The following is a 13,782-nucleotide window of genomic DNA, read 5'->3' as shown; positions in this document are numbered from 1 at the left end:
AATCAATGCAGGGAACATTTGGTTTTATGCATCTGTGTATCTACCTATCTATTTTTGAGGATTCCACTGCTTTTATTAATTTTTAAGTTAATTTTTGTTGGAGTAGAGTTGTTTTCAATGTTGTGTTAGTTTCTGCTGCACAGCAAAATAAATCAGCTCTGCTGCTGCTGCTGCTGCTAAGTCGCTTCAGTCGTGTCTGACTCTGTGCGACCCCATAGACGGCAGCCTACCAGGCTCCGCCATCCCTGGGATTCTCCAGGCAAGAATACTGGAGTGGGTTGCCATTTCCTTCTCCAGTGCATGAAAGGGAAAAGTGAAAGTGAAGTCGCTCAGTCGTGTCCGACTCTTAGCGACCCCATGGACGGTAGCCTACCAGGCTCCTCCATCCATGGGATTTTCCAGGCAAGAGTACTGGAGTGGGGTGCCATTGCCTTCTCCAAAATCAGCTCTACATATACATATATCCTCTCCCTTTCGGATTTCCTTCCCATTCAGATCACCACAGACTATTAAGCAGAGTTCCCTGTGCTATACAGTATGTTCTTCTTAGTTATCCATTGTATGCATAGTATCAGTATGTATATATCTCAACTTCAGCCTCCCAATTCATATCATTTCCCCTTTCCCCCAGTATCCATACATTTGTTTTCTACATCTGTGCCTCTGTTTCTGCTTTGCAAATAAGATTATACCATTTTTCTATATTCCACATATATGCATTAATATATGGTCTTGTTTTTCTCTTTCTGACTTACTTCACTCTGTAACATTCTCTAGGGTCATTCACATCTCTGCTAATGACCTAATTCCATTTCTTTTTACGGCTAAGTAATATTCCACTGTATAAATGTACCATAGCTCCTTTACCCATTCATCTGTTGATGGACATTTATGTTGTTCCATGTCCTGGCTATTGTAAATCATGTTGCTATGAACATTGGGGTGCATGTATCTTTTTGAATTATGGTTTTCTCTGGGTATATGCCCAGTAGTGAGATTGCTGGGTCACATGGTATCTGTATTTTTATTCTATACTGCTTTTCATAGTGACTGTATCAGTTTACACTCCCACCAACAGTGCATGAAGGAGAACCTTTTGTTTTAGTGTGATTATCGCAGGAAAGTTGTGCAATGCAAGTTGAGACTTCCACACAGCGAGTCCTCAGTGGGGTAGAATAAGCACAGTTGCTTTCATTTGCCATCTCATGGAGAGCCCTTTGGGGGTCTGGGCATAGTAGAAAACTGTGTGAGTTGTGCTCCAGGAAAGGAATCCTGCTCTTCTGTTTCTACCCTTTTATAGATACTTTGGGAGTGGGGAGCCTTTGACCAAGCATATGAAAATGGGAGCGGTCATGAGGGTGTCCTGCAAGAGAGGAGAGACGCCATACAGCCTGTGCCAGCTGCTCAGAGGACTGGCACACCTGTGCCGGGAGCTCGTGGAAACCTGGTAGGACGGTGAGACTCCTGAGAGCAAAAGCCACTGCCCTAGCCAGTCCTTTGCCAGGCAGGCAGAAAAGAGCTGCCCGAGTCAGCCAGGCAAACCTAGTTATTCCTCCCAGAACAGTCACCCAAGGTTTGGAGGGCTGGAAATGGAGGGTGTACTTTTTCTCTATTGCCTGTCCTTAATCTAAATGTTGTGTAATTCAGTAAATTAACAAGGAAGAAAAATTTCCAGAAAGTCATTCAGTGAAAGTCCTTTCTCTGTCTTACATCATGGGTGTTTCAACAGGTAGGATGGTCTATGAGCAATTTTAATTAGAAGAGGCCGCACCTTCAAGTAAGCCACTCTAAATTCTTTCCCAGGCAAACTCATCACTCTGTAAATAAACCTGTAGTTGCATTTACATGAAAGTATTTAGTATGTTAGCATCTCCTCTGAAGATTGGGGCAAAAGAAAATAGACAGGATCTCTTTCTGTCAGTTAGGATTGTATTCATCTGCACGCTACAGAAAGCTAGGTTTTGGTGGCTTAAACAGACAAGGAGTTTGTTTTTCTCTCATAACGAGAAAGTCAGAGGTAGGTAATTGCAGAAGCTGATTGAGAGACTCAACAATGTCAAGGCTGACACTTCTGGGGTCCTCTTGGTTGGCGTTTCTCTTGTGGTTCATGGCAGTTCAGCCACATGAGTGTTCAAGACAGGAAGAGGGTATAGCCAGAAAAGGTGCATGAGACACAGCTGTCTCTTTATCAGGACAATAAAAGCATTAAAGAAACCCCTTGCTCTGACCCAGCATACCTCTGACCGTTGACCTACACCTGGGCACATGGTCACCCCTTAACTTTAATGGAAGTTGAGAAAATGAGTCATTTCTCCTTCCAGCCTTTGCAGAGAAGATTGGCAGGAGAGAAGGGGATTGGAAATGACTTTGGGGTTGTCAAGTATCTATGTCTGCCTTACTACCACTCAGGCTCGTTAAATTAGAGCCTCACGTTAGGATCAGTCAAGGGAGCTTTAAAGATCCAGATACCCAGACCACACCCCAGACCGATTCCATCCAGGTCTGTGGGAGTGAGACCCAGTGGGACCCAGGCAGCAGTATTTTTTCAGATCAGTTCAGAATGCAGTCAAAGTTGAGAACAGCTGATGTAGCTGACTTGCCAGGACCTTTTGGAATAACTTCTTCAGGTAATATTTATTTATTTATCCAGAAGTCTCTACTGAGTGTCCCCTATGTTTATGGATACAGGAGAAAAGTGGGAATGGATTTATGCTTTATGCTTTTTGGTTACTTCCAGTACCTCTGATAGTATGGTGCTTTACAATGAAAAGAAAGCACTTTCTCTTTTAGACTCTACAGCACAGGCACTTTCCTCACAGTCTAGTGGTTAAGACTTCACCTTCCAATGCAGGGGGTATGTGTTGGATCCCTGGTTGGGGAGCTGAGATCCCACATGCCTTGTGGCCAGAAAACCAAAACATAAAACAAAAACAGTATTGTAACAGATTCAATAAAGACTTTTTAAATGGTCTACATTTTTTTAAAAACAAATCTTCCGAAAAATAAATTTTAGAACAAGGCTATGGGACAGTATTATTTCAGTTTAAAATCTGAAGAAGCTTGATAGTCGAGAAGGTGAAGCGAGTTGCTGCAGGTCTCTCAGCTTTGAGCTGGTGTGTGGTGGATGGCTAAGGTGTCAGTGGAAAAGAGGTTTTCAGTCTCTGCATTCAGTGCTCTGTCCACTGGAGGAAAAACCCACATATATTCTATAGCTGAGTCATCATGTAAACTGAAACACCTTTTGCAAATGTGCCCAAAGTGAGGGGTACAGGAATACGGCATACATTGTTTGACCCATTACTATCTAAAAACTGATTTCTCAGAGCTGTATTGCATGCAGTCACCCATTAGATCTTTCTGACAAGACTCTTCACCAGGTACTGTTATCTCTACATTACTTTCAGGGGAACTAGAGGCTTAGTTACGTGTCTAAAGTCATAAGGTTAGTAGGAAGAGGAGATAAGATTCCAATCCTTGCATCTGGTTCCAAACCTGTGCTTTTTAACTCAGAGCTGCCTTGTGTAGCTGAGCAGGTTTTTCACTGCATAAAGGGGCCCAGCTGGGAGGGCGAGTGGGAGCTGAAATTCAGTTCAAGCTTAGTTCACCAAGCCTCCACCCTAGCATGGGGCTGTGAGCTCTCACGGGGATTACCTGTTTCTGTAACTCCTGTGCAGGTAACCTGTAGACTATATGTGTTCCAGTCTTAATCACTACTTACTGCCTTTTCTCAACACAACTTCGTTTCATTTATTCGTCTGACTTGAGTCAGTGGTTCAGTGGTAGAATTCTCGCCTGCCATTTATTTGTCTGGTCACTCATTCACAAATACCTATAGAAGGTCTTCAGTGCTGGCAATCTCTAGGAGACACTGACCGGTACAAACTTCAGGCCTTCCCTGCCCATATGTGTGCATATTCCTCATTAGAATTTATTCACACCAAGGGTGTGATTGGAGGAATTTAAAAATTATTTTTCTTTTTAACCGAAGCAATTATCTAGAAATCAGATAGTTCAAAAAAAATTATGAAATGCTCTAATCTGCCACCCTGCCCACCCCCACCCTACCAGCTCTATCAGAGTTTCCTTTATGGTTTTATTCTCGTTGATTCTCCAAATATCCTGTGCCTTGAAAATGCTATCAAGCTGTCCACCGTGGTCCTCTTTGGCCAAGGGAGACCAATGAGATTGAATTAGAATGCATAGTTCTGGCTTCTCTCATGTAGGTAAGGCCTCAGAAACTTTAGCATACGGAGTTATACTGCAACATTCTCTCTATCCTTTTCTTTGCCTCATCTTTTCCTGTCTCTTTTTCTCTATTACTGCTATGCCCTTTGTACCTGACATGATGTCTGAAACACAGTAGGCATTTGATAAATATTTTTGAATGAACGAAGGAAGGGATATCAGTTATGGCTACTATTTACATGCTGTTGTTGTTCGGTCGCTCAGTCGTGTCCAATTCTTGTGACCCCGTGGACTGCAGCACTCCAGGCCTCCCTGTCTCTCCTCATCTCCTGGAGTTTGCCCAAGTTCATTTTCATTGCATCAGTGATGCCATCCAGCCATCTCATTCTCTGACACCCTCTTCTCCTTCTGCCCTTGATCTTTCCCCGCATCAGGGACTTTTCCAATGAATTGTCTGTTTGCATCAGATGACCAAAATACTGGAGCTTCGGCCTCAGCATCAGTCCTTCCAGTGGATATTCAGGGTTATCTCCCTTAAGATTGACTGGTTTGATCTCCTTGCTGTCCGAGGGACTTTCAGGAGTCTTCTCCAGCACCACAGTTCGAAGGCATCGATTGTTTGGCGTTCTGACCTGGCAATTTTCAAAGTGCTTTTCACTTAATGTCATCCAGTCTTAATAACAAACTGTGGAATTAATATTGTTAATATTGAATCATATATATATATATGTATACATATATATATGAATCATCTCACACACACACACACACACACACACACACACACACGGAAAGTGAAAGTATTAGTCGCTCAGTTGTGTCTGACTCTTTGTGACCCTATGAAGTGTAGCCCACCAGGCTTCTCTGTCCATGGGATTCTCCAGGCAAGAATACTGGAATGGGTTGCCATTCTCTTCTCCAGGGGATTTTCCTGATCCAGGGTTCAAACCCAGGTCTCCTGCAATGCAGGCAGATTCTTTACCGTCTGAACCACCGGGGAATTGTGTTTAAATGACATAAAATAACCTACTCAGATGGTGGACAAGTACCTGAAGCCACCCTTCTCTGAAAACAACTAAATATACTGAATAAAATTTTAAGATAGCTTTTTGTAGTTTTTCCACACTTTTGCAAGAAAGTAAGGAATACTCTAGCCTAGAACTAGATGAAGGTAGGAGCCAAGTTACTGCCCTGAGGACATTTTCTTGGTCAAACTGAGCATCATTCTTTAAGGTTTCCTGGGGTTTGAAGTTTGGAAGACAAAGTTCAGGTAGACAATATAATAGAAGACCTTCAAGAAAGCTGGGACTCTGTGGGGCTATACCCATAATGCAAGGGTGAATTAAAAATAAAACTTACGAGGCCCTCACTTCACTCAGGCACCTCAAGGAAAATTGTGTCAACCTTGGCAATGAACTAAAGGGTGAAAATATTCCTTAAAAATTTATAATAATAAGCCATCACCTAGGTGGGTAGCCTAAAATATCTCAAGCTGATAAATTTCTTTAATGTTTTCCAGAATTGGTAATGTCTCCATTCACTGACAGAAGCAAACACAAATATCTTTTTGAGGAATACCACATCCATCCTAGGCCTTAAAGATTTTTCACAGGTAAAATTCTAAGGGGAATTAGCTTTTGATAATAAAAAAAAGTCCTTAAACATACAAAGAAATGAAACACCATTTGCAACAGCTAGCAGAAACAACAGATAACAAAATAAGACCTTAAAAACCTTAGGTTTACAGAGTATAGACTAGCATGTTTTATAAAGTGGAGTAAAATATGAGTAAAGAGCACTCAGATTAGTAGAAAGAACTCCTAGAAATAAAGAATATGATAATATCCTAATGACTATTTAATGTTATAATTTAATGTTATAACATTGATGTGTTTTATGACATTTCTGTTTTAAAAGTCTTAATCTGTGTAAACAATTCTGTTGATATATTTGCATAAGGCAGTTCTGTTTCTCTTTTCTTAGCAGTTCTATGTGAATATCAATTTATACACAGCCATGGTACTCTCAGTTTTAGGGACCAGTCACAGTGAGAACTGATGCATATTTCTGTTTAATGACTTGATATTATTATCTAAGGTGATTCAGCATGTGAATGTTTATTCACTGCTAGGTAGTGATAATAACACCACCTTTGTAGAGTTGTTCTGAATATAGTGATTAGCAGGTTGCCTATTGGAGTCTCAAACTGACTGTATCAACCACATATAAACAGTGTGACCTTGAACAATTTTTTCATTCTCTCTGAGCCTTGATTTCCTTATTTGCAAAAAGAAGTTACTTACAGTACATATGTCACAATGTTGTCGAGGGAGAAAATGAGATAATGCAAGTGCTTTGCACTTAGCTGGCCCAAATTGATGTTGCTTGTTACTGTGAGTATATAGTGTATATAGTCTGGTACATAGGAGGAAATCCATAAATAATGTTCTATTAAGTATTATTATTCTTAACCAGAAGTTATTTGAATTTATTTTGTTAAGGATGGCATCTGTTCATTTTAAGCTGAAAAGTACCCTACAGTTTAACTCTTCTGTCCCCTCACTTTACAGGCAAAAAAATTCCAGAAAGCTGAAATTTGTATCAGAGGTAGTCTCCCTGGCCTCTGGGTTTGTGCAGATGGTAATGAAGGAGAGAAAAATAATGAGCACTTTAAGCATTAGTGGGTGAATCAATCCTTTATTCTTCTGTAATAAAAAGACATATTAGTGTTTCAATGGACTTTTTTTTTCCTCACAAAGCAGGACCGTCAGTGGGCCTGGCCAGAATTGCTGGAAATAGGAAGAGTTTGGAGGGGATGCTGAAGGTGGAAGTAGTCCTCTCCTGGGACTAAGACTGGAAACAGACTGGGTGTGAAGCCAGTCAGCAGAAATACTGGCAAAGCCAGCAATGAGAAAAGGTTAAACTGAGAAAGGAGAAGTTTATGAGAGACTGAGAAAAGGGAGGCAGAAGTGAAAGGCAGAGGGGCTGGAGGGGGAGAAAAAGTAGAGGAAAAGGAGAGGTTTAGATGTTTTGTATTAGAAGAATAGAATATTGGTGGCTGATTTATTAATGTTACTTTTGAGATCATCTCATTTTCACTCTTTTCTAGAGTTGTGTATATAGTTGTTTTGAGTTTGAATGGATGAAGAAATATGTCCCCAAAGCAGTATGGACTATTCCCCCAATCAAGAAACCAATTTAAGTCTTTTAAAAAATTGCATAACTCTTTGATGAAAAAGATGTCTGTTCTGTGTAAGGGATAGTGATGCCTTCAGAAAACAGTTTCTGATGCTTTCTCTTTTTAAGTATCATTGAGACAGTTTACAAGGCTGAAAGCTCTGAGTGTTATTGCTAAGGTAGTTGAGAACTTGGTGTAACTAATTAAGTCCCCTAGAAATTAGTTCTGCCAGATGCTCTTATTGGCAATAACTGCTTGGGGAATTAGGAAAGTTGAGACAAAAATGAATAAAGAGGAAACTTAGCTATTTGTAGAGAAATAGAAAAGAAGGATTATGTGCTCTCGGTGTCACATGAAAAGAAAGGAAGACTAGGCTTTGAGCACTGAATTCATTGCAAGAGCCTGTATGAAGTGCCTAGAATATCTGTTAGTGATACAGAAAGAGAATATATGGATGTTAGCAAAGCCCAGAGGGCTGTTTGGATCTGAGAAAACTCAGAAGTTTTTAACAAATTGCTGAGAGGAAATTTTAATACCAAGCTTAACAATTCAGATAAAGTGATTTAAAAGGCTAAGAATTAGTGAAAAAGGTACTTAGTTGTGACTTAGATGTTCATTTCTTGAAAAGTTGCTCTAAAATGTAATCCTTGAGGTTACCAACTTAAACATACCTATTGGTGGCCATGGAAGACAATTCCATTTCTATTTAGAATTTTCATTCTGAAGAATTTTATGCTAGAAGATGAGGAAATATATTATTAGGAGGCTATAAAGTTAGCTGTTTTTGATGTATCAATGGTGAGAAAATAAGCTGGTAAAGAGACGTAATAAAGTCAATAAAGAGAAAGATGTTAGTAGACCTACTTCTGAATGGCAGGTAAAGCCACAGGTTTTTGTTTTTGAATCAGGTGGCTATAGCAGGACTGCCACTTGGTGGCAGCATACTTAAAATGTGCCTACAAGATTTTGAGTTGGGGTGATGAATAAAGTTCTTTTAAAAGTTGAAACTATGAAATAAAGCTTATGAAGTGACAAGAAAGTTATAGCAATAGTGCTTGAATGGCTTAAACCCAGCCAAGAAAATATAAAGTATCACTTACGCTACTAAGAATGAACAGAGAGTGGAAGCGATTTTTTTTTCTTTCTTCTAAATTCTGTCTAATTCTTTAAATTTTGTCTATTTATTTTGGGTTTCTGCCTCAGATTTTTCGTTATGTACATCTGTAGCCCCCATATTTGAGTTATTTTTAAAGTTGTCACTTTCCTTCCCTTTTTGGGGAGTAGAGAAAAAAATAAAACTTGAGTTACGATTAATTAACCTTTTGTAGACCAGAGAAATTATTCTCTTATTTGGCTCTTTGATCACTGGATCACAGAACTTAAGTGAGGGAAAAATACAGATATTTACTTAGCTGTACTCTAGAGAGGAAGAAAATTTCAATGTCAGAGGTGTTTTTTGTTTGGTAGGTTGTTTTTGTTTCTTCTTAATATGAAAACTTGCGAGTTAAACTAAATGAACTACTGGCTTATTTGGGGCTTAGCTCAATGAAGATTTTGTTGTTTTGGATTTGTCCAGTTCAGTGATATGAGAAAATATGTAAGGTCAATACTGACTGAACCAAGGTACAGCACTGGGTCTAAACTTTGGGCAAAAAATATATTTCAGTTGATGAAATCACTGAAAATGTTGACATTTGTGTTTGCTCATTTTGCACTAGTTTTCTATACCTAGTTTGGTAGATTTAAGTTCTTCATAGAAATAACAAGAGTGTTGATAATATGAATATAGAGATATAGACATCTTTAATTTATGATATCTTGAAGTAAACATTTTAATTTTTGCTTGTATTTATTGGAACATACTTAGCACTTCTCAGTCTTTTTCTGCACTTCATAACACAATGATTTGTAATCCTAGTGTTAATGAGCTCTTCTGGTCCCTTCTCTCTCTTCCACATGAAAACCTGAGGACACAGTGTCCATGCCTGGTGCGTTAGCAGCCACTTTCTTTCTTCAGGTTGCAACAGGGTCAGGCAGATGAATTCTGTCCACAAATCAAGCATGGAATTATTATCTAGAGCTAATAGTTAACCATTTGTCATGTTATCAGAACCTAGAGTAGCTTCTAAATGAGTATCACACAATGAAGCAAAAACCTGAAGAGTCCCTGTCTGGTCATCTTCTGAGGTTAATACGCCATTGTGCCTTAGTGACCGGTGTCCTATAAAATAGAGGGGCGAAAACCACTACAATATTGTAAAGTAATTAGCCCCCAACTAAAATAAATAAATTTATTTAAAAATAAAATAAAATAAAAAAAAATAAAGGGGGAAATTGTTTAAAGCCAGTGCTGGCACTAGCCTCTTCTGCCTTTTGAGAAAGGAGGCATATTTCCAATCAGTGGGGTCAGGAGTACTGAGACTGTGTCTCCCCACAGCCAGTCCTAATGGGAGCTGGAAGGCATGAGGCCTGGAGCAGATGCTGCGGGGGACGCAGATGCTTTGGGTGTTGCTAGGGTCCAGCCCCAGGGGTGGAGACAGTAAGAGAGGGACATTTTCTGCAAAAATGGAAGACTTTCTTTTTTTCTAAGCAACAAGAGACCAGGGAGACTGGGAGGAGAGAGGAGAGTCATGCAGCCTTACATGAGATTTATTGACAGAGTGACCAAAATACCCTCCAAGAGAAATAGGGGTCTAATATTAAAATATACAGTATTTGCAATGCTGTCCTCTAAGCATCCCGCATCACTGCAGATCTTCAGTAAAATCCCCAACTAGTACATATTCTTTGAGGGAAGGTTTTCTTTTTTTCCCTTAGTTTTGTGGCAGTCAGCCACAGTGCTGAGTTTGCTACCAGGGTTGATACAAAGCATGGAGAAAGGATAGCTGTGGAGGCAGGGCTGCTGTTTAGGATGATTGCTTCATAGGAGCTGGCACTCAGATCAAAAGTGGCAGTGTAAACCCCAGGGAATCTGCAGGCATCTGGGGAAGGACAAGAAATAGAAATCCTGAGCCTCCAGTTAAGACAGAGAGAGAGAGAGTTTCTACCAGTATGTGCCTGTTAGGTGAGGGCCCTCCCTGTCCTTGCTCCCACGTTAGGTACCATAGACCAAGAGAAAAAGAGTAACACTTGGGCCTTTCCCTGAAGAAACCATGAACCAAATTGGGAGAATCAATTTAACACATGCAATGTGGTAACAATATTTCTTCATATTTTCTGACATGGTAAAAATAGAAAGTGCTGCAGCAGAAACAACTTGGGAAAAAAACTCAAGTTGGTATCAATATCTTTGTAGCCTTCTTCTAAATAGAATTAGAGTCAGCCAAATGATGGAAAGCTTTGTTCAGCACTACAAGTGAAGTTTTACGTCTCTGTAGGACATGCCTTTTTCCCCGTGCTTCCTTAACAATCTAGAAAAGAACATGTGGAATTATCAATAGCTTCCCACTGAGGGTTGATGACTCAGAGCAACTGCCATCTGATACCAACCCAATAATGATACAAAAAGTTAACATTTGCTTGAAGCTTGATTATCTGAGCATGTTGCAATTACTAATGTATTTAATTTCCACAAAAATACCTGTGAAGTAGGCACCACTGTTTCCCCATTTGGCAGATAAGGAAACTCAAAGAGGTTAAGCAGACTGTCCGAGGTCACATAGTCGGTTGACAACTAGTTGGTCAGTGTCACTGTTTCTTAATGGAGGTGGCACAGCCCTCCAAAGGACATTTGGAGTTTTGTGGGAGCACCCTGTGGTCGTCACAATGATCAGTGGGCAGGAGCAGCAATGCTAGAACAGTCTTATGCTGTAGAGAACTGTTCCATATCCTGTGTGCCTTATAAATATCCCATGGATGTTCATGTGGGTAAAACACATGCACAGGACTAACCAACAAACTGTATTTCTCTACATTGGGAGCTTTTGTGTTCTCAGCCACTTGCTCAAAAGAGGCAAGCATCTGACAGTGTCCTCATGCCTTCCAAGGCAGTTATGTCCTAGCAGTTACACACAGAAATATATATTTATTTTTGTATAAAGTACCCATCTTTTGGGCTTCCCTGATAGCTCAGTTGGTAAAGAATCCTCCTGCAGTGCAGGAGACCCCGGTTCAATTCCTGAGTCGGGAAGATCCGCTAGAGAAGGGATAGGCTACTCACTCCAGTATTCTTGGGGTTCCCTTGTGGCTCAGCTGGTAAAGAATCCACCTGCAATGCGGGAGAACTGGGATCAGTCCCTGGGTTGGGAAGATCCCCTGGAGAAGGAAAGGCTACCCATTCCAGTATTCTGGCCTGGAGAATTCCATGGACTATATAGTCCATGGGGTCACAAAGAGTCGGATGGGACTTTCACTTTTACTTTTCACTTTCACCCATCTTTTACTTCGCTTTTACATTATAACTAGGACATTATATTTAAAATTTTGAATTAAGTTTATAGGTAGATTATTTATCATAAATTATACTTTAGGGGAAGAAAGTTGTTTCAAAATTTTCTTTATAAGAAAAGGGTCATGTGGATGTGAGAGATCAAACTAATTGTGGCCATTGAGGTTACCACTCTCAAAGAAGAAGTTGTAAACTGATGGCTCACAAGCCAAATTTAGCCCACAGACATGTTGGGCGTGATCCACAGAATATGGAGAAAGGGGTTCAGATGTGTCACCAGCATTTAGAACTAGATGCTTCAGAAACCTCCATTTTTGACTTCTATTGGAAATTTTGACAGTCTAGCAAAACAAGGACCTGTTTGGTCAATGCGGACCCAACCCCCTTTAGATGGACATCAGCTCTCCCAATCGGCAGGATCCTGACTCAGCAAACTTGACTCCTTAAGCTTCTTTGTGGCGTATTGTGATTCTTGGCCACAGGGTGACTCATTTGGTAAAAGTGACCATGCTGTGTGTTCCCCTCTTTGTTCTCTGTGTTGTAAAGTGAAAGTGTTAGTCTCTCAGTCATGTCTGACTTTTTGCAACTCCTTGGCCTGTAGCCCATCAGGCTCCTATGCCCATGGAATTCTCTTAGGCAGGAATACTGGCGTGGGTTGCCATTCCCTTCTCCAGGGGATCTTCCTGACCCCGGGATCGAACCCGGGTCTCCCTCATTGTGGGCAGACTATTTACCATCTGAGCCAAGTTGTACTGAAAACCTAGACCCCACCTTCCTTCCTCTGCAGTGCCAGTGTTCCATCACAAGGCTCCACGGCACTTAATCACTCAACTCCACTCGGGTGTATGTGCACAGGTGTTACTGCCCCCTGTGATCGGGCGTCAGACTTGTGTTTTAGGAGAAAAAGGCCAAACTGTCCATGCTTCCTGACTCACCCTCCTCCCAGAGCCCCAGAGTTAGTACATTTTATAACCACCTGTTCCTCTTGCTTGTCATTTTAATTTGGTGTTTGGATCTTGAAGTGAATGTTAACAGAGAGAGCAGCCTCAAAGCTGAGAACCTTTTTTTAAACACTGGGCAAACACTGCAGAGAAAGGGAACACAAGACACCCCTAAAATCACCTGCCACAGTTTCCTCCTGCACAAGCTTCAGTTACTATATTTTCTACCTCTAGAGAATGAAGAAATAATCTAAAATAATCTAGAAGAAATTAGGAATGCCACATGACTGCAATGAAACTAAATGGATTTTGAAATCAAATTCATGGAGTATAATAAGAGGCTGTGAATGTCTGTGAAGTGAATGGTGAGGCACATTATTATCGTGTTCTATTTTTGAACCCCCAAACTAGTCTTTGGCATCTCTGTGATGTTGTGTTCTCTCAGCGGGAGGCCTAGTTGGGGTCAGTCTCTCCACCTGTTGGAATCCTGCCCAAATCATCGAACAGGCTTGAGTAGATGTTCCCCTCCAGGCTAAGGAGAGGCCTGCTTGGTGTTGTAATCAGCATCCCCTGCTTCACTAATAATAGTCCAGTGTCTTAGTCACCCTGCGAGTACACACTGCACCCTGCTTGAAAATGCAGGAGTAGGGGAAGCATAGAATTAAGGTAAAGGTAAAAACCCACTTCAGTAAATGCTTTTTCAGCTCTTCATTGTCCATGGGGCAGTCCTCACTGACCTAGCCAGTCAAATAAATTGTCAGTGGTAGCAAACAAACTGTCTTCTCATCACCTGGACCAACTCAGGGCTTTTAGAAAATAGACACATTGTGTGAAAGGAGTGAATGAGTACTTGAATTTTGATGGGGTCTAATCTACTCTCTGTAAAAATACATCTTCATTTACTTCATTTACACCTTCATTTACTCATTCATTCACCCATCCAACAAATATATGCCAGGCATCCACTGCATGCCAGGCATGTTCTAGTTGCTGGGGATTGAGTGGTGGATAAGGCAGGGTTCGTGCCTTCACAGAGCAGCGGTTTAGGGGGACAGACAACAGACCAGGAAGCAGATATGCAAGACAAATGC

The 13,782-nt window shown here is 40.8% G+C and overlaps 1 protein-coding gene across 14 annotated transcripts in view; it reads left to right on the top strand.

The window, feature by feature from the left end:
- The window catches only part of LOC145544390 (uncharacterized), a 475,872-nt gene that overhangs the window by 303,691 nt on the left and 158,399 nt on the right, over nt 1–13,782 (top strand). For 5 of the 14 annotated variants that reach the window (XR_014081387.1, XR_014081382.1, XR_014081393.1 and 2 more), the window contains 2 exons: nt 1,301–1,447; nt 5,705–5,797. Coding sequence is in view for 1 of the 14 variants with exons in the window: in XM_081587272.1 (XP_081443398.1) it covers nt 1,301–1,447 (147 nt within the window). In the remaining 13 variants the exon portion in view is untranslated. Of the gene's footprint in view, nt 1–1,300; nt 1,456–5,704; nt 5,798–6,755; nt 6,860–13,782 lie in introns of those variants that run through there. The other 9 variants (XR_014081394.1, XR_014081395.1, XR_014081392.1 and 6 more) reach the window with 4 other exon arrangements.

The sequence above is a fragment of the Giraffa tippelskirchi genome, chromosome 4, assembly GCF_054371585.1.
Source record: "Giraffa tippelskirchi isolate mGirTip1 chromosome 4, T2T-mGirTip1v1.2.pri, whole genome shotgun sequence".
Taxonomy (NCBI): Eukaryota; Metazoa; Chordata; class Mammalia; order Artiodactyla; family Giraffidae; genus Giraffa; species Giraffa tippelskirchi.
Note: the sequence above shows the minus strand (reverse complement) of the source record. Positions and strands in the feature narration are given on the sequence as shown.